Source organism: Triturus cristatus, chromosome 9, assembly GCF_964204655.1.
Source record: "Triturus cristatus chromosome 9, aTriCri1.1, whole genome shotgun sequence".
NCBI lineage: Eukaryota > Metazoa > Chordata > Amphibia > Caudata > Salamandridae > Triturus > Triturus cristatus.
This window is the reverse complement of record NC_140592.1, coordinates 1,009,652,919-1,009,679,615: the sequence shown is the minus strand read 5'-3', so window position 1 is coordinate 1,009,679,615 and position 26,697 is coordinate 1,009,652,919. Positions and strand designations below refer to the sequence as shown.

The 26,697-nt window shown below is 44.5% G+C and overlaps 1 protein-coding gene across 2 annotated transcripts in view; it reads right to left on the bottom strand.

Moving 5' to 3' along the window:
• Nucleotides 1–26,697, bottom strand: part of VIPAS39 (VPS33B interacting protein, apical-basolateral polarity regulator, spe-39 homolog) — a 360,975-nt gene that overhangs the window by 310,083 nt on the left and 24,195 nt on the right. For both annotated transcript variants that reach the window (XM_085626643.1, XM_085626644.1), the window contains exons 3-4: nt 16,487–16,586; nt 14,845–14,994 (exon numbers count right to left, since the gene is read on the bottom strand). In XM_085626643.1, coding sequence (XP_085482769.1) covers nt 14,845–14,994; nt 16,487–16,586 — 250 coding nt within the window. The remainder of the gene's footprint in view (nt 1–14,844; nt 14,995–16,486; nt 16,587–26,697) is intronic.

The window sequence follows — 26,697 nt, the reverse complement described above, 5'->3', positions numbered from 1 at the left end:
CCTGCACCTGACCCGGAGGTGCTTTGCTTACACAAACAGTGCCCATGCGAGATCCTGGTCACAGTGAAGGACCTATTCACAGAGCCAGACTACCCAAAGATAGTGACCCAGAGGTGACTACGGTAGACAAACCTATGCTGCTTCCTAGAGGTGATGGCCCCTGCCGGGCTCTGCTGCGAAAGTGAATTGCACGTCACAGAAATTCTGGGGCTCAAGGGTGAATAAACTATCCAGCCTCCATTAGCTACGAGGGTGGCGGTTCAGGTGATGGGATGGATGTCGAGGAGGGGTCCACAAGGCCACCGCTGCACCATGAGGGGCCCCATCTCTGGAGCTCCCTTGTGTCTTCATGGTGTGATGTACAGTGGTGGATGGTGGCCACAGAGGTGGATCTCTTGCTATATAAACAATTACAGCAATCCCTGAGAGAAAGAAGTTGCATTGTGAGGGTAGAGGATGCAGTCTGCTAGATCTGCTCCCATGAACTGCTCTCACATTATCTGGCAAAAGCCTCAATGAACCATACTTCCCCCTTCAGTATTGCTTGCAGAAAAGGCCAGAAGTCACAGAGGTGATACCTCTTAAGTCACATAACAGTACGGATACAGAAAAGACCCGCGCGACTTCAGTGAGGAGAAGTCAATACAGGCAGCACCTGCATAGGCTGAGACTAGAAACCTTGATCCGGGCAGTCTCTTGGATGATAACTGAACTACCTTCCTCATCCACACAGGCCTACCAGTAGGCCTTCATTAGCACTTAGCAGGAGGGGATTGGAGTCATAGATCACAATTTTGGCCGCTCATCAACAATAACCTTCACTCCACGATTGAAGGAACTCACCAATATGCACACGCCTGAGAGCAGGGGAACATGATACCAATGGCGGCCACACAACCTAAATATTAAGCGACAATCAAATACCTCTTTCGGGTCTACCCCATCAAGAAAGGAGAGATGGGCACCAAATCAGTCAAGCAAACTAGCAACGATCAGGAACAACAGACCACTCTTCCCGCAGAGGACGACAAGACACTCACTAAAAGCTTCATGTTGCAATTCTTTACGGAAATCAAAAACGAGATTGGGGCAGTTTGCCTGGATTTTAAGCAAAATCTGGCTGAACTGAAACTAGCGAGAACCTCTCTCAGTGCTGCAATATTCACATATTTGCAGTATTCACATCAGAGGGGTACAACCTGGTGAAATTGCAAGTTTATGAAAGATACATTAAGACCTTGACGGAGATGATGCTGGATAATCATGGTCCTGACCCACTTCATATTGACATGGACCAAACAGCAGGCCCTTGCTACCAAAATTCTAAAGTACCTCCTGACATTTTGGTCTGTTTTCACCACTTTGAGGACAAAAAGGCAATACTGGAGGCAGTGAGGAAAGGAGGCCCTATCCGTTACACCGGTCAGGCGTTACAAATCTTGAAAGATTTACAAAATGACAACACTTGCCAAACAACATGCCTTTCGCCCTGTTATCGCCTTCTTCCATGATAACAACATTTAATACAGATAGGGCCATCCCTTTGAGTTGCTGATCGAATGGCAGGGTAAACCCTGGGCTACTAAATCTCTGAAAGACAGACACTACACCAGAGATGGATCTTCCGCGGCCAATGAGTCCTGAATGGAGGCAGGTGAGGGAGAGGAGGGCGGAAGACCCCCCCCCCCCAAGCAGGAGGAGACCCTCACATGTCGCAGAGAGGTGTTGGAACACGTGCAGAAAGTGAGCAGCGTGTCAGATTGCCGTAGATAGGGATGGGCATACTAATCCACCACAGATGTCGACTGCAGGTAAAGGAAACACTTGGAGATAAAAGCAGGAGGTGGGTGGTCTTGAAGGGATATCTGAGAGGTGAACAGCTGATGGTGCTCTCTGTACATAGTCCAAACCATAAGCAAGAACTCTTCCTAGTTAAGCAACTGATCTCGGAAATGACAGAGTCCACCCAACATCCACACTATCCAACTATGGTCCGAAATCCAGTACACTAGTCCATAAAAGTGGCAGGTTGCCAAGTAATAGAGGGACTTGGAGGCTACAGAATAAGAGACCCAATAACAATTGCCAACATTAGAACTAGCATCACAGATTACATCACAAATAACACAGGAAAAGTCAGTGCGTCCACTTTCTGAGATGCGCTGAAAGCAGTGCTACAAGGGAATTACATTGTTGAGGAAGCTCACTTGTGTTGTATGGGGAGCTAGAGAAACTGGAACATGCCCACAAGCATTCTCACTCCCAAAAGTATGGAGGAGAATCCTCATGGTACGCAGACATATTAGAAATGTAGAAACAGATAGGTTGGCCAAACTCAATAGCATATATTATAAACTTGGCAATAAATCGGGCAAATTGTAGCGAATCTCGCAGGATTGCGCCAAGCCTAAAACACAATATCAGAAGTCAAATCTCCCCAAGGGCGCTTATGCACACATGATAGAGAAAAGACAGACGGACCCATAGGCGTGAGAGACGTACCTGGTGGAGGCTGCTCTTCCCAAACTTGGGAAAGCAGATTGCGAAACACTAGACAAACCATTAGTAAAAGAAGAAATTCTGATAGCAATTTCTAAAGTACATGCTTCCAGCGCTGCTGGCCCGGATGGGTTTACAACAGCTATTTTATAAATGCTTTGTTTCAACATTTATCTCCCTGCTTCACAAAGTTTATCAGCATGGATGAACCGACCAACTACCTGTTCCTTAAACCAAATAAAGATCCTAGCGAGTGCGTGTCCTATCACCCCATCTCCCTCCTCAACAAGGACACTAAAATATTTACTAAAATTGCTATGCTAAGGCTAAAAACTGTGATGAGGGATCGGATGTATCCTAACCAATCAAACTTCATTCAGGGATGTCAAGCGGGGGCAACACGAAGAAAGCCCTGCGTCTTCATGATATTGGTGGGTTTCAATCCTGGTGACCTTAGACATTTGACAGGATGGATTAGCATTTTATGGTGGACACACTACGGGCTGTGGGGATGGGAGATGGATTTATAATCTGGTTGTTGGTGGGATACCACAGCCCAAGAGTCAAGATTAGGCTTAGTGGTCTATATTCTGAGTGGGATTATAAACTGGGAATGAGGCACGGGTGCCATCTGCAGCTCATCCTCTTTGACCTCACACTAGAACCATCAGCCCAACATATTAAAGCTAATCCCCCATATCAAGAGAATTAAATTCGGCACCCAAGAAATGACGATGGCACTGTTCGCAGATGAGGTCTTGCTTTCATTGACGGATCCCCTTCACTCCCTTCCCCAGGTAGTAGATGAACTGGAAGCGTACCATAAGGTCTTCAAATAAAGATCACCAAATCAGAAATTTGAAATGTCTCTGCACTCAAAATTACAGTCGTACAGATACAAAATCTGGCCTAGTTGAGATGAGAAACTTCTTAGAAAAATTAATTGGCTTGGCCCTTGCCCTTACTTTGAGCAAAACCAGAGACATGAATCTATGATGCTTTATAAGAAATGAAAAGATGGAGCTCAGCAGCTGGAAATGTAAGACATTTACATTACTGGGTAAAATAACAGCATATAACATGTCGATACTGCCTAGAATACTCCATTAGCTTTTCCACACTCTGACTCTACCAATACCCCGAGTTTGCGCTGCCCACCTTCAGTCCTTATGTTACTCATTCATATGGCAGGGTAAAGATGAAAGAGTTACTAGGAAACAATACACATTGCGATCATACCAGAGAGGGTTTGGATTACCTGATCACTTACGGCCATATGTATCAAGCTATTTTGAGGTCTCAAACGCTGCGAATCGCAAAAAAAACAGAGTTTGCGTTCGCAAAATAGCCTTCTCCAATGTATGCCAGTGTTTCGCATCGCAAAATAGGTATTCTCTAAAATAGCAAATACCTATTTTGCGAGGCCACCATTTTGCGAAAATCCATTTGCAAATTCGCAATTACTGTCCCGCCATTTGCGAATTTCGCAAAAACGAATGTCGCAAAAAGCGACATCGCAAACCAATGTATCAAAAATTCTCACTTTGTGAATGTTTAAAAATCGCAATTTTGCACCTGATTTTTCCCACCAACTCAAACCAGGTGGTAACCAGGTGCAACCTATTTAAACAGGCCCAGAATGTCACTGGGACTTCCACAATGGCAGCGCAGTATGTCGTAGCCAGGAGGATACGGATTCAAGCAGCAGCACAGAGGAGGAGGAGACAGGAACGGGTCTTCAGAGTACGCATTACTCTGTTCAGGCAGACAGAGGAAGAGATGCATTGAGCTAAAACCTATGCTTGAACACCCAACCCGCAGGACCCAAACAAGTCCAACACATGTGCAGGTCCGGTGTTCACTGCACTTACTGACATCAGAGAGCTTCCAGGGGGTGATAGCGACAGAAGGAGGGGTCTCCCAGAGTTGCCTGTCGCGCTTCTTCCATGCATTCTTGGATGCAATGGTACAGAGGATACACCATCACATCATATTCCCTGCCACACAACAGGCATTGCAGCAAACCAAACTGGACTTCTACCAGAATGCCCAGTTTCCGCATGTCATTGGTTGCTTAGATGAAACACATGTCTCCCTCTCACCCCTTCAGAAAATGAGTACGTATTCAGGAACCGGAAATGATTCAATTCAATCAACATACAGGTCATTTGCAACGCAAAACATATCATAGCTGATATAGTGGCAAAAAACCCTGGCAGTACACACGATTCCTTCATTTTTAGACACAGTAATATATACACACGTTTCACTAGGGGCGAATTTGGCAAGGGATACCTGCTAGGTAAGTGCATGCCAAGCACTCCGATATACACTTAAGAGCTGAAGTGAGAGGACAGTGATTAACCGTATGTCTTTCAACCTGTAGGTGACAGTGCATATGCAGTGTGCACATTCATCCTCACACCGTAGCTCAATCCGGCTAATCAGAGTGAGTGAAGATACAATCGCGCACACAAGTCAACTCGCTGTGTAATCGAGCGGACATTTGGTATACTGAAGAGCAGGTTTCACTGCCTGCACAAGAGTGGAGGAGCGCTGCAATATGGGCCAGAGACCTACTGCAAGATTGTGGCTACTTGTGCCATGCTACACAACATTGCGATAAGAAAAGGCATACCAGTGGAACTCACAGATACAGAATGAGATGAGGATGAGGTACCAGGTCCACGTCGCAGACCAGCAGGTGGTGTAGGGGCAGCTGATGGCCGACAGAGACGTAACGAAATAACACACAACTATTTCTAAGTGAGTAATGATGACACAAAGCAAATAATGATTTGAGAAGGACTGTTTTAATGTACCTTAGCGTCAGGTAAATTGCATTCACACAGCCTACAAACGCACGTTATATGTGGCTCTTGCTGTTGCACATGTAATGTACACAGGACATGAGTAATGGAATAGCAAATGCATGTATGCCATTAGCATTCAGCTGTGGGAACTCTGTCTATTTCTTCCGTGCACGTCCTGCAATTGCACGCTCAGCGTGCCGACTGCTCTCCCTTGATGAGGCATCTGATGGTGTTCCCTGCCTCACACTACGCCGTCTGGGTTCTGTCATTGGTGGGGTGATGCTGCTTCAGCTGGAGAGCTCCTCGCTGTCCCCTTCCCCCAGGAGACCTGTGCCACCTATGTTTGCTGTCTGCAGCTGGTCAACTGCATTGGTGACCTGCACCAAACCTTTGACAACATCCTGGCTGCAGTGTGCCATTTCTATCTGCATCATCACTGTGCGTCTTGATAGTACCGATGTGGCATTGGACAAAAGGTTGACCGCCTTACTATACAGATCCAGACGGGTGAACAGAGGTTGTTTTTCCCTGCGTCTGGATGCATAGACCTTTTGCACTGTGGCACAGAGTTCTTTGATTGCTCCAGTCATTTCCCTAATGCTGTCTGCACATGCCTTATTGCCCTCTTCAACTGTATGATTGAGCTCTCTGATACCCTCCTTCATGTCTGTGAGATTATGATTGACAGACACCAGCTGCCTGTTTATTGATCGCATGCTTTTGGCTTGCAGACGCTGGACCTTGACCATTTTGCCTTCCAGGCCGGAAAATACGGAAGGATCATCTCCTGCATCTGTGCTGGTTTGTGCCCTTGGCCTGCATCTCCTGCAACTGTCGTCCCTACAGTGCATAGGGGGCTGATCATGTTCCTGCCGTGCATGCTCTTCTTGCTCTGGATGTGCCTCATCCTGAATGCCTTAGGGTTCTCCCTCCACCACCGGGAGAGGAGGCACAGTGTGACGGCATCTTCTTAGCACAGGTGTTGGCTGTGTTGTCTGATCTGTGTCCTGTGGCTGTGGTGCATCCTTAGCTTCTGGGTTGTCACTCTGTGTTGCAGGTTCAACTGTAAATACAAAAGCACTACTTATTGTGGGTCCTGCTTTCCATTGTTCACTGAATAAATGTGGTTGCATATTGGTTACCTAAGTGCTGTGTTACATTTTTGGATTTACTATTTTGTGTCAACTGCAGATACATTGCTGTGTGTCATTGCTCAACTGTGTTATGTGTGTGAATACATCTCCCATGATGCATTGCTGGGTGGCCAGGAAAATGTGGAATGGAGTTGCATTGTTACTTCGAAATTGGGGCATTCCTGAGTGTGCTCTTAAGTGGGTAATGTGTCAGGGCTGATTTAGCATGCATCTTACCTTGTTTGGTGTGGGGCGTGTCGGAACGGTCGATATCAGCAATCCTGCTGATGCTTTCAGGCTGTATGGTGGACTCCACCAAATACTCAAGTGGTGTGGATTCAACCTCTGTGGATGTATCCCCACCAGTTTTCTTCACCTCTGCAAGCCTGGTGGCAACCTTGTCCTTAGACCTTGAGCGCATATCATACCAGCACTTGCGTAGGTCACCAATGGAGCGCTGTGTGACACCTATGGCATTCACCTTAACCTGTATGTCCAGCCAGATTTTGCGCTTTTGAGACTCTGGAATGAGCAGGGATTTCTTGCCAAAAAGCACTTCATGGCTCTTAACCATCTCCTCAACGAGTACCTCCTGCTCCTTGTCACTGAATTTATGTTTTCTATTCCTGCCAGCTGCCTCCTTATCCTTCTCTTGTGGATCCATTGTGTTTTGGATGGTGTTGAAGTTCAGAGTGGTGTGCTCCTGCCTTCAGCCTCTGACACAGCCTCAGGCAATCAGGAACAGCATGGGCAGTCACACTTCCTGGGTGTGATGTCATCAAGCTGCACCGGAATAGAGGATTTGCAAAATTGCGATTTCTTAATAGCGAATTCGCAATTAAGGAATCGCTATTTTGGAAATCGGTAATGGTGATTGCGATTTTTAGCAACTCGCTAATTTTTTGAGAAGAAATGTTTACATAGCGTTTTGAGATTCTCAAATAGCAATTCACAAAATAACGCTAGTTGGGAATCGCAAAACGCATTTTTGATACATATGCCCCTTAGCTTCTTAATCCACTGGATGTGAAGGGAGATGGATAAGGGGTGGTGCATGATTGATCACACTATGCGGATCCGCTATAGGAGGTGCCTTGGCGGCCTAAAGCACACTAAAACACTTTGCAAATCTGCAACCACACTGGCCACTCTGGACATATGGGGTAGAATAGCAGTCAAGTGTGGGTCACCTCTTTCCCATCACCCTTTACACCCCTATGGGGGAATCGGGATTTCACTCCAGGGTTAAATGAGTCCTCATAATGCAGATGGCTAAAAGGGGACTGCACAACACTACGAGATATGTAGAATCAGGACGCTATTAAAACATTCAAACAGCTGAAGGACGAATAAGCCCTCTCAGAGACTGAAAGATATCAATACATACATTGGCGCCACTAGCTGTTGAACCCTGGAATTTAAGCGAAAGCCACCAGAACCCATGCCCAGTTTGAAAAGTATCTCTTGACCTGCACTTATGACAGTCATGCTACTTCTAAAATCTATAATATGGTAAATGCTAGGTCGGAGACCACAAGTTCATGTTTCAGAGGCTTGGGAGAAGGAATTAAGCATCACTCTGGATCAGGACAATTTTAAGATTATGTTACGGATTAATAACTTTACCTACCATACAGAGGGTAGGGAAACACTCCTTTAGACACTAAACAGATGGCACTACCTTCTGGCACGCCTGGCAAAAATGGGGCGGAGCGGGGCAGCCCAGTTTGCTGGAGAGGCTGTGGGGAGGCAGAGACCTTGACCCACACACTTTGTTTGTGCTCCAAGCTTAAATCATTCAACAAATATAGAACAAATAACTAGCTCACATCTGGCTAACTGGTATTGCTTGGACACCTGGCTACAGAAATGTACCCTGTAAATGTTACAAAATGGTAGGCTCCTCTCACACCTGCTCCTGGCAGCTAAGCAAACAATCTTTGGGCTATGGGGACAACAATCACCCCCCTCAGAACACAAGTGAGTAGAAAATTTATGGTGGGTTTTAGGCAAGGAAAAACTCTCAAAAACAGCACGTGGGAAGAGAAAGACTTTTCCAATTAATGGAATCATGTTAGATTCTAGCACGGACTATAGAGAACTCTCTTGCCCCAAACGACTCCGGGTGTTAAAGATATTAGACAATTCCAAACTTGGAGTTTGTTATAATGAAATTTGCAAAAAGTACATTGACCTAGCAAACTCACAGTTTGAGTAACATTGAGGAACCACAGGAAGGTGATCACGGCATTTGTGGATTTTATAAAAACGTAAAGCAGATGTGGGAGGGGGTGGATATTGGGGAGGAGGTATGTAGAAGGGGCCAGGGTGCGGGACAGAGGGGAACATTGTTGGTCTGTTCTTGTTACTTTCTTCGGTTCGATTGTATTATTTGTATGGCTAAATTGATAAGAACTATCAAGCTGGCATTGCAAATGCAAAAAAAAAGTATTTAAACTTGAAGTTGTGAGAGGCTGACTAAATCATACCCTCGAGGAATGGGAGGAACTGGACAGTCTGTTCTGTCTTAGAGAGGGTCACTACCAAAAGGACTTCCTCTTCTTGTAGGACATGCATGTCAACTTTATGGCAGCAGGCCGCTTTTTTGGATGACCACATGATAAGCAGTGCTATCTACAGGTGGAGATCGGTTGCCTGGGTAAGGCTAAAGGTCTGGATCCTCTGCAGGGTTGACTGTGCATTCGTACCAGGGGTCATCCCCTTACCCTGACCGCACAGCTGGTCATAAGGGATCTTCCTCCCCATAAGGGCTCCCTGGGTTAAAGAAGGAATAGACTGACCTAGCGGGAGATTCTGGTGGAGGGGGTTGTGAATATGACTGTGGTGGAGGCCTTCCAACTGACTGTATCCTGATTGCAGCCTGCTGTGCAACGTGGGCAGAGTGGCTCACCATTATGGGTGATCCGTGATGGCCGGAGCCGCTGGCCCGCTCCCATTGGACTCTGGAGTGCCCCCCCACCACCCGCGAAGGGCGACAGCGAGTGGAGTAGCAGAGACGGGCTCTGCTTGTTGGCACGGCTGCCCCGCTGGGACTGTGGCACAGGTCCTGGGACTGCGGTGACCTGAGGCTGGACTGAGCTGCTTGGGAGTATACGGCAGCTGCTGCGGGGGCCTGCCTTGCTGGTGTTGCCCGACACTGCGGTACCCCCACGTCGATAGGGAGACACACGCCATCGGATCAACAGGGGCCTACCCTCCCACCTCCCCCTGGGCGCTCCATGTGGAACTGCACCACAGCCGACAGGCCGGTGCAGAGGAGGACGGCCCACTTGACCTGCACCCTGGGGCCCACAACCACAGACTTCCTGGCTGCTGGCCTGGTGGTGACATAGGGGACCCTCCCCCATCCGCTGTCCGGGGGTGTGCCGACAGGCATCGAGACGACACAGTGCAAGTTGCGGTGCACCGTTGGAACCGGCGCTGGGAGGTGGGCGATGGCCTACCCGGTTAGATCCAGCGCCTGCAACACTGAAATGAATGCTGGGCCTATATGCTGCCCCCTATCTGGAGCCCGAGTTGAGAGGCTGCGGAGAGTCCTGCGGCGAGGTCCCTGAAGGTAACCCCAAAGGCCTGAGAAACTGGGGTGGACCTGTCTGCTCTGGGGCAGCGACAATGTGTCTGTTGAGGCCCAGCTGCCCCCAGGGACTAGAGTGCAGTGCCTGGGCAGGCTCCGGAGTTCAAATGTGACACCATTGATCGATGTGGAGAAGCGAAATCTGGTGTGTAGCCGGCTGGGGCATGGGAACCCTCATTTCATAGTGCCGGGGGGCAGCGAGACACTCTGGCGGGTAGAGGTCTAGTCGGAGACTAAGGTGAGCCCTACTTGTGTTCCTTATTCCTCCCCCCAGCCATCTGCACTATGTACCCTGCAGTCCTGCCTGCCTGGGCCTTTCTTTCCTACCCAGTGAGAATCCGCTTGGCAAGTGGGACAGGGTGCGAGCTGTGGTTTTTCTGTGTGGTGCCTGGGAACCCCCAAAGTTGGTAGCGGGCCTTTCTGCCTCTGATGAACCACTGGCCCCGTGGGCTCTCGGGAGAATGGGGCGCGGGAAGGTGCCACCGCAAACCTCGGTCCAAACCTAGATGGACCAGTACACGGCCCACCACCTGACCTCAGGGGGGACGCAGATGAACTGGCGGCGTGAGCGCTTGCTCCAGTACAGCAAGGGTCGGCAGACCTGGTGTTGATCCTCAAGGCCATTCAAGACTCAAGGGAAGCAATTGAAACTAAAGCAGACAGTCTGCGTGTCGACCTCTCTCTGCTGCACCACGATCTGCGCAACGTGGTGGACAGAACGACGGAGGTGGAGAATCAAGTGTACATGGCAAAAGATTACATCGATTCTCTTGAAACCCAGATGTCTAAAATGTCTGCCTCTCTGTCAGTGGTGAGGGACGGTGCAGAAGACGCCGAAAATAAGTCACTGCATAATAACCTCAGACTTATAGGCCTTCTGGAGTCCTTGGGGCAGCAGGGGCTTGCCGGGGCACTGGAAGACTGGTTCAAATCATGGGTCCCTGGGAATAAACGGTCTGCTTTCTTTGTCATAGAGAGAGCGCATCGCTCCCTGGCGCTAAAGCCCCCATCTGGAGCCCCTCCTCGACCTCTGATCCTGCGACTTCTAAACTTCAGGCAATGGGATGTCATCCTGCAGGAAGCTCTCTCTCAACCAGACTTGCAGTTTTCCAACTCTAGAGTCCTTATCTTTCCCGATTACACCACGGCGGTGCAGCAGTGCCGACGCTGCAGGCACTCAACCTGCATTACATGCTCCTTTTCCCTGCTCGCCTTAAAGTCATCTTTCAATCTAGTAATCTTTTTCGATATGCCAGAACAGACCTGGGAATGGGCGACGGAGCGGCGGCTGCTACGCCTTCACCTGGGCAGCTCCACTCAGTGGAGCGTGCTCAGGCACAGCAGAGTCGTCGGCAGAGGGGAAATCGTTCCCGTTTCCAGAGGTTCCTGGTGGGGTGGGATGTGGCCAGGGAGGGCTCCATCTTGGCCCCAGGGGAGGGTTACCTTGCTCCCACCCTCACCAACATCGAATGAAAACGTATCAGACACTCCCATGTTTTTCCGATCCACAGAAATGTACCTAAATGCCTTTTCCCAGCTTTCCATACCGCCTTGACTGGTTGGCACTGCATTCCTCAAAATCGTCTTCTCCTGAACGTGGGAGATAACTGATCATAACAATGTGGTGGCCGTATGTTTCTCTGTCTAGAGCCGGGGTGGGTTGCAGAGGAGGACAAGCAGTGCTGGCCTCCATGCAGAACGTATACCCGTCCGGTGACAAATCGGGCAAACTACAGTACTGGCTGGTGACTCGTGACATCTCAGAAGGGTGGTATCGGCGATTCGGAACTCATCGTGGCACCTCTGGGAGGAATCACCCGCCATAGCCCAGACCTTCTCTGATTTCTACTGGGGGTGTATTCAATACACACGCCGTCCACCGCTGCTGTAGTAGCGAACCGGCTTCTCAATGACATACAGCTGCTTTCCATACTGGCTGCTTTGGCTTGGGAACTGGATCAGGACTTGCAGCTGGAGGAGGTACAGGCAGCGGTAGCAGCACTGCAATCCGGAAAGATGTCCGGCCCAACAGGCATCCAGCTGAATACTCCAAGTGCTTCTGAGACATTCTATGTCCCTATCTTTTGAACTCCTTTACAGCTGCGGTGCGGGAGACCTGGATGAAGATGAATGGCGGGAGGCTTGCATGGTACTCTGTGAGTTAACGATTTTATCGTGACTGCGAATGGTCCAATTGAATTATCTACGCGACACATACCTCACCCCCCACCGTTTGCAGTGCTTCTCCCCCAATGCCCCTGCTGAGTGCACATGGTGTGCGCTTCCAGCAGCTGACTTGTTTCATATGGCATGTGACTGTCCAGTGCTGGGGCCCTACTGGGAGGGTGTGGCCAGGGATGTGGAATTCCTATAGCCCGACGCCCAGGACATATTGTTTGGGGTCAAAGGCAACAAGTTTTCATGTGTAGTGTGTCCTTGGGACAAGTAGATGCAACACCCAACAGCCTGCCAGTTTACAGTACCATATTATAGTACAGAGAAGGGCATTTTCTGCAGTTAAGGCAATATTTGTGTCCATGTGTTAATGCTGTTCAAACTTGTATTTATGGTTCATTATTGAAAAGCCATTATTATTAGGGTGAGCGCTCTAAGTAAATGTTGTAAGCTCAGACTGCACTACCGACAGTGGTTCCAGTATAGAAATGTGTACACACGTTTTCAAAGTTTAGCAATATGAGACTATGTATAATGCTCCCAGAATGCTCTGTGATTAGATGCAAATATTAGCAGGAGCTTGAAAGCAAGTTTGACAATTCTTTGCTTTCAAAATTAAATGTTCACAAAAAAATGCAAGTAGGAAATAAAACATTTTGCTAAACTACTGTAAAATGTACCCTTTCTTTGCAGTATCATTTAGTAAAATGTGTTGATGTATGCTAGTATTTTTCAAAAATATTCATAATGGAAAATCAGTGTAACCAGTTTCAATAGGATTATGGGAAACAAAAATAAAAAGCATTGGCAAAGCCAGTGGGTCTGAAATTGGTGGTCAGCCTTTTAATTTTGCAAATGCATCACTTGTTTTGGCATGGTTTTTGTAAAATCTTTTTGGTGTGGGAGTTGCCTGGCCCTCACCATTATAACAACCATTGGCAAAAGCAAAAATTGTTTGGGGACTCAAAAAGCACACATTGCCACAGTAGTTCCTGGCACTGAACAAAACTATTTTGGGTGCTGATATTATGCTCTTTGTGAAAGAGCAGAATGCGGTCTCTTGCAGTGAAGCCAGCCTATAGACAGAGAGAGACAGAAGTTTAATCAACACAAAAGGCCATGGTGAACGCCAGACCTAATTAGGATGCCCAATTATTAAAGGAAATCTCAAAAGTGCACCCATTGTATATCTCCTTGCATTAAGTGCAGATATACGGCTTTCGTGAATTCACAAGAATTTACAGACGTAGGCCAAGAAATAGTACTCCTAGAAAATATTTGAGAACTGCATTTTAGCATAAGCAAATATTCATGTGTAGATTTGCTCATGCGAAAATCTGAGTATTCGTAAGTACACTTTCCCTCCAACCACTTTTTCCCCAACCCTGGAAGAAGTTTTACGTCAGCCATTGTCGGGTATAGATTTCCAACCTTTCTCAGTATGGGAAAAGATTAGGGAAAAGTTGGTGAAAACACTTAAAACATGCAACGTAGTAGGTTTGCAACGACTCAAAAGGGCATTCCAACCATGGAACTACTGCTTACCACTATCTTCAACCCCAGTATGTAGATCTGCAGAAATGTGACAACATAAGGGAATTGCTAGTATTCAAACTCTACTAGGGTATGATCCCTAGCGTAATCAGATAGGCTATATCAGAACTCTTATATAATGAGATTGCTGCCATCATTTGTTGCTGCATTACATGGCACGAAAGGGACAAGTAGATTTTTTTACAGGACAAGTAGATTTATGAAGCAACCTGCCTCATGGACACGTAGATATTTTATTAAATTCCACACCCCTATGTGGTTCGGGAACTTTCTTCTGTCCCGGGCTGCACAGTGGAACTCATCCCTCGTAATGTACTGTTGGGCTAGTGGAGGACTTTGGGGGCCCTCGGGCAGAGCGGGCCTTTTTGGGGGTGGCATGCCTGGCTGCCAAAAGGGACATAGCCCATGCCTGGAAGCAGCAAGCTCCACCAACTATCAGGTGATGGTATAAGGTGGTGGACTGGTGTGTGCATCAGGTAAAGCCTGTTTGTGTGGCTCGTGGTTGTCCTCAGAAGCATGACCGAAGACGGGGGAAATGGTGTAACTATTATGGATTATCATTGTAATTCCATGCAGTTTGGCTATACTGATGTCAATTCCTGCAATGTCATTGTCTGTACGCGATCATTGTTTTGGGAAATTATGTATCTTGCCGCAAAACTTTCAATAAAATGTGTTATTAAAAAAAGCACTTAAATGCTAGCAACATTAGAAAAGACTAAGATGTAATGGGATATCAGCATGTCTCTCACTCATACTATATGTTAAATGCATTTGCAACTTGTTCTCTCATTCTTGCCAATAAAATTATCCCTGAATTAATTGCTTACCTTTTCCATAATGGGGGGGGGGGGGGAGTCTTGTTTACATTGATGTAATTTAATTGAGGATTACTTTTCAAGACAAGGGCCTGAAATTTAGTAAAGCTACAGTTTTCTTCATTCTCTGCACCATCAGTATAAACATTTAAACAGGGCTTACAACATTCCTTTAATTCTCTCCCTTCTTCCCTTCATGCACCAAGGAGTCAAATGTCTTTTACATAAAATGCACCCCTTTTAAGCATTCATTTTACCTTTGAACAAGTTGCTGATGGAGTAGGTTGATGCTTGTCTCGGGAATGGGTATGAAGAGTTTCCATTTTGGCCTTTTGTTGGATCCTGGTTTCGTACCTCTGCTGTCGATCGACTGTTTGAGGCAGTCTCTTTGATTGACCAGGTAATGCCTGCAGACACAGAGTATTAGTTTCAACATTCAGACTCCTTACAGTCATAGATTGCAGCAATATCCCTGGGAGCAAAGAAGCAGATAAAGAACACATTCATGGGCTTTATTTGTTCTTTCAATGAGTGCCCTAATTCTTTAGACACAGTATACATTAACACTTATGACCCTCTGATTAAGAATATCATAAATACATTTTAGGGAAAGTTTGGTACCTTCACTCCAGAATAGTTCGCTAGTCACCCTCCTATGGAAGAAACCATCTGGTAGCAATCCTGGTACAAATGTATTTGTACATTAAAGGAGCTTCAAGAATATGTATGAACAATGGTTTTTTGTACCAACCTCTATGCCAGGTCTTGTGGCATCTTTATCATGCATATCAAAGTTCATTATGATGCGCATGAGCCAACCGTGGTATTGCTAACCAACAGAAAGCTGTAGGGTTAATCATGTATATATACACACACTGTTGTGTAGCCTAAGAGCTCCACTACATTTTGGCATAGGAATACTCAGGAAATAGCGAAGTAACTAACGAGCTTCAGCCCTGTGTATCCCTGTGCGCCAATGGACTGGAGAAAGGTTCTAGCTACAAACTGCTTGGTAGTGCCCAAAGAGGAGATAATCCTCAACACACAGGTGTGCACTTTCCCCACCGGTTTGTCCTTTGCAAATACAGCCTATAGGTGGGGGGGGAGCCTTTTTGATAGATGCGAGAGGGGTAGATGGGCAGGTGTTGGGCATAAGGCAGATCCTACACACAGATCACAATAGATGCAACTTTTAGTACTCCTACATTTTGGATCTTTACTATTCCCTTTCAGGGTGGATTGAAATCCAAAGGCAAACAGCTTTGGGCAAGAGTGTGCAACTGTGCGTGTGTGTGTTCATGTATGCAAGGTGTGTCTTTTAGAGTGTGTGTCCTCAGCACTTTAAACAATGAAAACTGTATACTAATCTGAAGTGCACTAGGCTTGCAGCTCCCTCATGCATCATACAGATATTACTCTTCTCAGTAAGCTCTTTTCACATCACAGAAAGCAAATAATTAATAAGGCGTGTGCATTTAAAATGTATTCATTTCAAACATAAGTACATGACAAACGTGTGAAATAATGGATAAAAAGTATTACTAAAAATACATAGTTCTTGTAGTCTTGTGGTGGCATTGTCACTCTGAATAAAATACAGTGAAGTAGGTCACCTGAGCTTGAATTTTAGGAACACATTTAAAATGTTCAATTTTAAGACTTCATGTACTGGAGCTAAATACATAGTATTGGCTGCTGTCAGTTAGTGGACTAATCTTCCATCATGGTTTTAACCGCTCTATAAAGCATTTTGTATAGCTCCTCCCATTTTCAATGTAGAGGTTCACACCTGCCTATTCTTCTATATTGTTATTGGAAGCCATTTCTCATTCTAAGCTTGATCACAGAGATGTTCTCCCCAAGGTATGAGCGCTAAAGAAGCACTGCTTCTTCACTTACTTCCCACAGGTTCTCCAGTCCAGCTGTATTTCCCAAGCTCATCTTCGTCATCATCGACAAAATCTCGCAAGCTGTTTACTGCACGCTTTGACTCTTTCAGCTAAACAAAGAAATTAACAAAACTTCAGTTTTAACACAACAAGGAGTCATCTTCTACCAGGAGGCCATTTTCATCAAGGTACAATCTCCCTCCCCCCCCCCCCCCCCCCCCCCCCCATCTCTTTATCCCATGTATTTAGTTTTGCCGGACACCAAAAAAAACAAAGTATGGAGCATAGGAAAGCACATTTACAGGTTTAAACCATACCAGTATCCAGATGCCACAAGGTTATAGCCTTCTCCTTCACAATTAACATAGCACCGAACAAATCACCCCAAGACACAACGTCCCACGCGATACCCGATTACAATACAGTCCTCTCATTGAACGCCACTAATATCTGCCAGTGTCATTAGGGATCTCAATAGGTGGTTCGAACTATCAACCTGCTGCTCATATTATCTATTCCACTATCCTAAACATGAATACTTTTCACTAGCAATTAATATATTGCCATTTAAAGCCAGCTTTGGTTTCATTGCAGCAGCAGAATAAAATTATATTGCAAATATTTTCTTTGAGCTAAGTGGGGCAAGTCCTTATTCTCATTGCCTTCCGAGCAGTAGGACACAATGTTTCATGAATATCAGTGTGCCAAGCTCTCATTTTTCACCACCCTCAGTATATCATGACGCCTTTTTTTAATGCCCTATGGTCAGCAGGAAAATACATTTTTCTGCTACTGTTTGTAAATTAAGTACTCCGTGGTAAAAAATGTTTGTTTTGCTGAAATTGTTTTCTTGGTGGCGGCAAGGATTGTAGTATAGTTTTCTATAGAATATCTATGCATTTACCTTGCACTCATACCTAGCAGCCGTAAAGTCTGTAGCTGCAGTGAATTAAATTGTGGTGGTAGTCCTATTAAGCTCAATTACAACACGCAACACTATATTGATGTGGTTAATTGTTTTGCAGCATGTTTCGCTCATCAATGTTTGTTTTCAAAGCTTTGTTGCAGCAAGGAGTTTAGCTTTGTTGTGCTGCTTATGTATCATTTCTAAAAACCCTACTGTCTGTTCCCAAAACTACTTCTGTGGGGTTCATGATAGGCAAGCCTTAGAGTATAGAAAGACCACAATGTGTTAGCATTAAAAGCAATGCATATGTACAGAACCTACCATAACTCAAGCAACATCACACAATACTGCTCAAGACCCTTGGTAAACAAGAATAATTATTGCTGGGTAAGGATGGAGTTCATCTTCTTCCTGATCAGTAAAACATTGCAAGACTTGCATACCTGGGGTAATGTATAGTATGACATAGGATTCCGTTAACAATTACTATTCAGTCAGTGTGGCCGGACACCTTGCAATGCAGAAACATATGTACTATAACGAGAAATGCCACAACTGTATTTGTGTTGGAGCTGTAAATTGTAATGTGTTACTTCTGAAACTGGTAAATAAAGTTTAAAACAACAAAAAAACAATTAATATGCAGTCCTCCTGGGGCCAACATCCTCCCTGACACTTCACCATACATATATGGCTCCTCAGTTTCACTTCTACTTCCTAGTTCCACTTTAGTATCATGTTTCAATGACATCAATTTGATCAAAATACCTTCATATTTTTTTTCCAGCTCTGCTGTTTTGTCTTGGGGGGATGAAAGACTGGATGGCTAATAGCTTCTTATCGACGGTCCTCTTTTTGGGCCCCAAAAGCTAGTTGGCCATTCAGAATCTTCTGCCTTCTTTCTTTTCACAGTGCCTCCATGAGTTACTACGTAGAGCTGAGGCATTCGGTTTCACTTGGATCGGACTATGACACTTAATGTAGGGTCTTGATCACCACCTTCTTCTATCAGCGGGCCAGACTTGGTCCTATTACAACTAATATTGGTAGTAATGGCAGCCATTCATTGGCTAATGCAACAATATTTATATTGGTCCCTCCGTGGAATCTATACAACAACCAAAGCAGGCTCTGAATGTCAGTTTAGTTTTATCCGTGGGTTTGAAAATGTGCCCATGTTGAGTTCTCCTTTGGATCGCTGTCTCCTCGAGAATCACCTCCAAACTATATTTAGTCTTCAAATGTTTGCATGGGCTGATTCACACAGCTGGTTTGCCAAATCCCAAAACAACACTCAGAGAATAGAGTATTATAAAAATGTAATCCAGTAGTTAATAGTAAGGCTTATATAATTTTGAAACGCTTTCTCAGATGTAAATTGCCAGATTTCACAAAAGACTCCCTGTTTCTAAAAAAGACTATAGAGCTGCAGCAAAGTGATGAATGTGGCAGGATTCAATGCATGTTTCTGATTACACTCAGATGCAGCAGACTGAGGACAAAGTCAGCCCTCTATCAAGCTTTACTGCACGTATAAGTAACTTAAAGCCAGCACTTGGGATAAAGAGTTAACCAATCGTCATGCTTCACCAAACTTGCAACTGAGTCTACCCCAAGACGGCAGAGATAGAACTATTACAATAATTGGTTTGCTCTCACCAGTTACTGACTTGCCTACTGCCAATGGTTCTAGTGCTAAAAGCCAGTTGAGTATGCAAGTCTGTCAGGGAGGCATGTTGAACAGGATGTACAGTATAGGTAGCATTCCTTTATTTCTATTCTAATTTACACTGGTAGGTAGGTGTATTGCTTCATACTCCCAAATAATAGAAAATACAGCTCTCCCAGATCAAGGCACACACACGGCAAAGCAAGAAAATACATCAGAAGGGATTTCACTCATAAAATGAGGCACATCAAAAGACAGGTTTCAGAACAAAGCATGGGGTTTTATTTGTGCAACACTCTCCAACAGAAAGGCTTTCCCAGATGTCAAATGAAACAACATATAAATGTGTATATATATGTGCAAGCAATAATAGCACACTTACAAATAAGAAAATGCAACTGTTAAATGCATAGAATAAAGTAAATGGAATAAAATACAAGCAGATAATAATGATAATAATGCTGGATGGCCACTGTAAGAAATAAACACTGTTAAATGCAAATAATTAGACACAAGGAATCAAAGGAAAGAATTAAAAGATATATACACTGAATACATCAGAGAAAATACATCACCGGCTGCAATAACTTCATCTTAGCCGGGGTCAAGAAGCTCAGGAAGCAAGAACTGCTACACTGAATTAGATGTGTCCGTCCTTCATTCAGGTCCAAAATCCCGCTTTCCAAGTCAACAAACGCCAGTTTTATAATCTCAATGCACTAGAAGTTTCAGAGAGGACCTCCTCTATGCCAAGGAAACTTACTGGAGTTGCCCAAACTCCCACAAGCATTCCAACGGCAAAGGAGTTCTCACGTATTCTACTGCGCCCCCACATGTTCCAGCCCCTTATCTTAGCGAAACTTCAAAAAGTAGAAAGCAGCTCCAAAAGTACATAATACAATCTTGAACGTGAACAGCCTAAACAACTTGAGTGATCTGGGGGGGCCTGCTTGTGTGCGCAAAGCTTAAGCTAGACATAGTCAGAATTCGAGATGGCATGAGGGCATGTCAAAGCCAATAGTAAAAACTCCATAAAACTTCCCAATATACAACACAATCTACATTTGTGCACCACTGCCTATACCATCGCACATTTAATTTCCCAATGTATACAATAATGCACCTTTGAGCTCCACTGCCTATAACACTACACTTAGAAAAGTACATTCCACACCTTTCTCTCTCTCATGCTTTCAAATGCACATCCCACACGTTCTATTCCTGACAAAGCTGTTCTACTCTGTGAAAACACTCTCATTCTGCAGCTTAAAAGAGAAAAAAATGCAAAAGCAAAGTGGAAATAAAACACATAAAATAAACTAAATTAAAACAATGGTAGTCAAAGGTCATCACATGGTCCCAATACATGGGAGTGCCTCCAGCACTACAGAAGGGACATGCATTGTCAATGCAGGAATATTACAACTCTAGCATAGGCTTGCATCTTCAAAGCAGTGTTGAATCCCGATGTGGTCTACTGGATCTTTTGCAGCCAGAGAGGTGTGTGTTCCACTGTTAAGATATGTATTTATTTATATAGCGCACTACTACCCAAGGGCGTCTAGGCGCTTGTAGTTCAACACATAGACCGACCGAGAGATGATACGACCCGGTTGTTTAAGAGAGGTTATACGGTATAAAGCAAGGCAAGGTTTTAAGTCCCTTCCTAAAGGAGAGTAGATCAGGGGAGTTTTTTTAAACTTTATTGGCAACTCATTCCACCATCTGGATGTGACACATGTAAAGCTTTTACCACCCCATCTGAGAATACGGAACTTGGGTTCTTTCATGAGCTTCAAAGAGGCAGATCGAAGTGTATGTGCTGGAATATGCCACTGGAAGCGATCTGTTAAATAACCAGGACCAAGGTGATGCAGGCTCTTGAAGGCGATGCAAAGCGCCTTAAACTTGATTCGCTTCTCCACAGGCAGCCAGTGCAAGGTGTTGAGAGCCTGTCTGGCCAATGAGTGTTTGGCTAGGCCGAAGAGCAGCCGAGCTGCGGAGTTTTGGAGTACCTGCAATGTTGCCACTACTGATTTGTTTACTCCAACCAATATCCCATTACAGTAATCGAGTTTAGATAGAACCAAGGCTCCTACCACTGTTTTCTGTAATTCCAATGGGATAAATGGAAGAATTTTCCTCAGGATTTTCAAGGTGAAAGAGATTGACGAGGTGAGCACCTTTGCATGATGTGAAAAGGATAAGGTGGTGTCAATGATGACTCACAGATTTTTTGCCTTGGTGACTGGGGAGGGAGGGATCCCCAGCTCAATGGGCCACCATTCTGAGGACCAGAACGATGTGTCTCTGCAGAAGAGTAGAACTTCCGTTTTATTTAAGTTCAGTTTGAGGCAATTTTCTGCCATCCAAACACCTACACCACTCATGCATTCCTTGAAGTTATGGGCTGTGTCATGATTTTTGGTCGAGATGGATACAATAATCTGGGTATCATCTGCATATGATACTAAGTCGAAGCCAAGGGCTTTGATCAAGCGGGCCAGCCATGCAACGTAGATATTAAACAGGATAGGGCTCAGAGATGAGCCCTGTGGCACCCCACATGGAAGCCTGAAGCACTGTGATTTAAAGCCTTCTACTTCAACAAAATGTTCATGGTCTGACAAAAAAGAACTGAGGAGTGCAATGGCCGGGCCTACTATCCCTGCCTCTTGAAACCGCTTTCATAGGGTGCCATGATCTACTGTATTAAAGGCGGCTGACAGGTCTAATAATATCAGTGCTGCCGAACCTCCATTGTCAACCGCATGTCTTATTTCCTTTGTAGCCATAATTAAGGCCATTTCAGTATTGTGCTCGATTCTAAAACTATATTGGGTGGAATCCAAAACATGATTAATCTCAATGAATTTTGCTAATTCTTGGCTCATGTGTTTCTCCAAGATTTTTGCTGGCAGATGTAGACGGGAAATGGGGTGGTAGTTCCCTGGGTATAAATTTATCCAGACTAGACTTTTTTTTAGCAGGGGTAGAATAGATGTTTTTTTCCACCTTTTTGGGAAACATCCCATATTTAATGGTAGTATTAAGTACCTCCAAGAGTGGGCGAGCAACTGTCTTCACTATCATATGGATTACTTTAGGAGGACAGGGATCCAACGGGGAGCCTGATTTAGTGGCTAAAAGAAGTTTTACGACTTGTTCATAGGAAATTTTTGTGAAATAGGCAAATTAGGGTGGGTCAGGTTCTGAATGTAGGTTGAGCACTGGTGCGGATAGAATTATAGTGTCTGTCGGTGCCTGCAAGTTCTGATTGTTAGCAGAGCTTAAGGCAAAGGTATTGTAAATAGCGGACACTTTATTGCAAAATGAAGACGCTAGGCTGTTGCGAAATGCTTGGTCTATGGTATTTTGTTTAGTGTTCTGCAGGTGTCTTAATTTCAGCACCATCGCAAATAGCTCTTTGGAGCTATTCTTTGCTCCTTCTATTTTTTCTGAGAAGTAGCTGATTTTAGTTTTTTTGAATTAATTCTTTGTATTGTGCTAGTTTTATCTTGTATAATTCTTTCTCCCTAGGATCATAGTGTTGTCGCCAGCACCTTTATTGTCTGCAGCAGAGCTTTCTTGCTTATCTAAGTTCCTCAGAGAACCATGGTTCAGTGGGTGCTGTCCTGCTAGTTTTCCCTGCTCTCTGAGGAATGGTGGCTTGTACAGCTGCGGTGATCCAATCATGATAATCTGAAGCTGCTATCTCTGAGTCATGGGAGAGACAGGGTTTATTCTGATTCAAGTGGGAGGTAAAAGCTGTTTTATCTATACGCCGCCATAAATATATTTTTTGACTTCTAGCTAGGTGATGCTTAGGGGTTGTTGGGGGGGCAAGGTGAGGTTTAACATAACTGCTGAGTGATCGGACCAGTGGAGTTGTAAATTATTCTTATGTTTTAAGAAAGGATAGTCCGTAAAGACTGCGTCCAAAAGATGTCCAGCTCTGTGAGTGGGCCCTTCCACAATTTGCTCTAGACTTACACTTGTCTCCAGGTCCTTAAGGACCAGGGAGTCATTATCAGAACAATTATCTAGGTGGAAATTAAAATCACCTTGAATAGTGTAGTCTTGAGTGTTCACCTTGTGTTCAAGGAGCTGACCCATAGATTGCAAAAAAGTAGTTCTGGGTCCCGGTGGGCAGTACACTAATAAGCCATTAAATGAATACATATGGTTGACTTATTTTAAACGAAAGCACCTCAGTTTCTGTATTAGTGGAAATGTTTTTAAAGGATGCTTTTAAGTGATCTCTATAAATTATTGCCAGACCTCCTCCTTTTTTATGCAAACAATCCTTCCTGGCTATTGCGAAACCTGGTGGGATAGCTATTACTAGGTCGGGCCCTGATGTTTCATTCGCCCAGGTTTCCACAACAAAGATGCGGTCAAGGGCATGTGAGTCAACAAATTGTCTGAATTCATGTTTATGTTTGTTTAAAGACCGTGCATTTAATAAGGCGCATGACAATCCTCGGACATATTTCTTTTCTTGATCGTCCCTTGTTCCTACGCGATGTTCTCTGTCGGTTGTATTCCTGACAGCATCAGAATAGATCTTACTTTTTGTATCTGTAAGTCTCAATTTGCAGCTTGAAGATATCTGTGCCCCCGTATCATTATCGCTTAACATACAGTTTAAAGATACTGAAAGCGGGTCGCAAGAATCTGCACGCAGGCAATTCCGACAATTCCCTTATATTAAGTTGAGCACTTCACGATTACTGTATTAATTGCAACAACGCTGCTGTTTAGAAAATGCAACCTAATTGTGAACCCAGAGCGCCTTGGTCCCTTCGCCTAGGCTCAGCAAGTTCCCAGCCACATGTACAGTTTGTGCATAGATGGCTCAGCGCAGTATTTTTTGTCTTTTAATACCAAAAGTTCTGCATTGCTTCTTCATAGTACGACACTCCCAACATTGCCTTGAGCTTTACTTTTCCTGATCATGCAGGTTTGCCTCACCATTTCTTCACATAACAGGCACTTGTTTTGCGTAATAATGTGTCACTCCTGCATTATTACAGCAGTATTAGATCTGCTTGGTATTACCACTGTACACACAGTGCTGAAACCTGCATTGCAGTGTGCCTCTTCTGTGAGAGAGAAAGAAATAGGGTTCCCTTGCTAACTATAATATTGTTCATCTTCGAAAGCAGAGCCTGCCGTGGGGTTGCAGTTTATTCATCATTTTCTTGCGGTACCTCGCAGAATTCACTGATTGTTTCAGTAAATGCAAATGCCGGTAGGCAACAATCTCTGTAAATAATGTACGCCTCAAAAAGACATATGGACCAGTTGGGGCCGATATAATAGTAGAGGAAAGCAGTATTCAACTTGATTGGTGTGTTAATGTTGCCTACAATTTCTCACACTTCTTCTCCATCTTAATATATCTCAATACCCTTTCTAGTTAAAAAAATATCTATGTACAGAGATTTCACACAACGCCATTCTGAAGTGATGCAACAAATTTAATTGAAGTATTTAATATTGTCAATGGTCAAACAAGGTAAATGCAAAACAGGTCACAAATTTGATGTGTTTCGATACTGATGAGAAGAAAGTCTCCTTCAATATAGTAACATTTGGAAACAATATAATATGCTCACAAACACTTCTGAAGTCAAATCAGAAGGAAAGACCAAAGCATCTAAGCAGTTAGTTTATACAGAGCAGCACAATCTGTGTCGCAGACGTGTGCCATGTAAATTCTAATTACATTATATTACATAAGATTAAAACAAAAAAGACTCAAAAGGACATAGGAAACAACCCCTTACTTTTACGGGAGGAGGAGGTGAGAGGGGTCCGCAAACACCCAATATTTATGGAATGGGCCATGCTATTATACCAGTTCAAGCAGCTAACCCCGGGAGCAGATCCAACAGACGGCCCGCCCGCATTGTCAGCCCTGCACACGCAGTCACAGACCCCACACAACCAATCTCTCGAAATAACGACCGCATGAACTCCACACAAACACCAGCATCAGGGGTGGTGTCGTGGCTTTAGGTCGAATCGAATTTGATAGGCAACCGTGAGTCACAGTGGTGCCTTACCCATACGACGTTCCATACCCTCGCTAGAGATTCTGGAGAGGTTCTTCCATGCCCGTTCCCTAGGTTATGCCCCGTTACACCCCAGTTCCTGTGCCATGTCTGGAACCTGAGACAACAGGGTACACTCATCACGATATATCTGTAAGTTGTTTATGCTCCCACTTGATGTATCACCAGTATATACAGATATTATGTACCACCATGGAATGTACAGTCTAACTTCACTACTCGATAACTTTGTATGATGTACGATGTGTGAAATATGAAAACAGCAATAAAAATAGGTTTAAAAAAAAAAAAAAGGAAACATCCCCTTACTTATAAGCATTATTTGAATACCTGGGATAGGGAGCAAGCATTCTCTGAATACTGGCAGCCTAAGTGAATATAAAGCTGCATTCTCCAAGCTTTCCCAATTACCCGACACCCCGGGGGTTGGGTCTCATGTTAGTTGAAAAGAATAAAATGCCATGACACCAGCCTTGTAAACAACTTCTCTTCTCAGGTGGAAAAAAGGCCTCAGAAGTCACAACTCTCTCAAAATGTCTCTCCCCAGAAGCAATCTGTAACTGACACAGTAAGTCTGCCTAAAACTCCCTGTGTCACATTATCCACATTCAGCGCTGCATTCAGGAAGCACCAAAAGCCTTATCTCTTCTGCCTTTTCCTGAGCTACTTTCTTGCTTCTTTATAATCTATAGATCGTGCTAGTTCCTATTTTGAATACACCTCCACTGCATTTATCCACTTAAAAAAAACACCATTTGAATCTAATATGTTATTAGAGTCAATGCCCTTGTTCCCTAGTTTGGTTTTGATGTGAATGGAGTTCTATGGAATGCACCTTAATGCCATTATATATAAGTAGGGTATACAAATGATAAAATTATGATGCTAATAAGTGTGTCATCCTTAAAATGATTGATTGTTTTTCCAATCAAAGGTATTTCTGGTACTACTAGTAATTTACGCCATACTTTCCAGACAGATATGTGAGAAAGTGATTCCTAGCCGTATCTCACGGTACGAAATATCTCAAAACCAGAAATCAGTTTCATAAAACTAGCATATGGAATCATCACTTTCAGAAGGTCATATCGGAGTTGAGAAAACGTATTACTTTTCAAAGAACAACATGCTGCCATAGTGGTATCCAAGGAAAAATATCAAAATACCTTCCTTTTGTGCTAGTTGGGGATAACAGTAATGCTTGCATCACTGAGTGCCTGGGGCACTTCCATGTTTCCCTCATCATTCTTGACCACACATATATTAACACCTTCGGGCTTGCAGTGTTAAGGACCACTCGGGTTAGTTGAACTATAGAATGTGTAAGAAATGATAATTCCATATATTTTAGCTGAGCCAAGAAAATACAAGATACATTCTTGGGCATCAACTTAACTCCAGCTCAGCTGCCCTTGAGGTAGAGTCAGTCATACGTCAAGCTTCCCCACACCGCTTAATTTACATGGCAATTTCAATGGGGATGGAGCAGTCGTACAGGCTCTACCCCTGAAGTTAGGTTTAAGAGAAGTCTTTGAAGGCACTGGGAAATGTATACACCCTAAGCA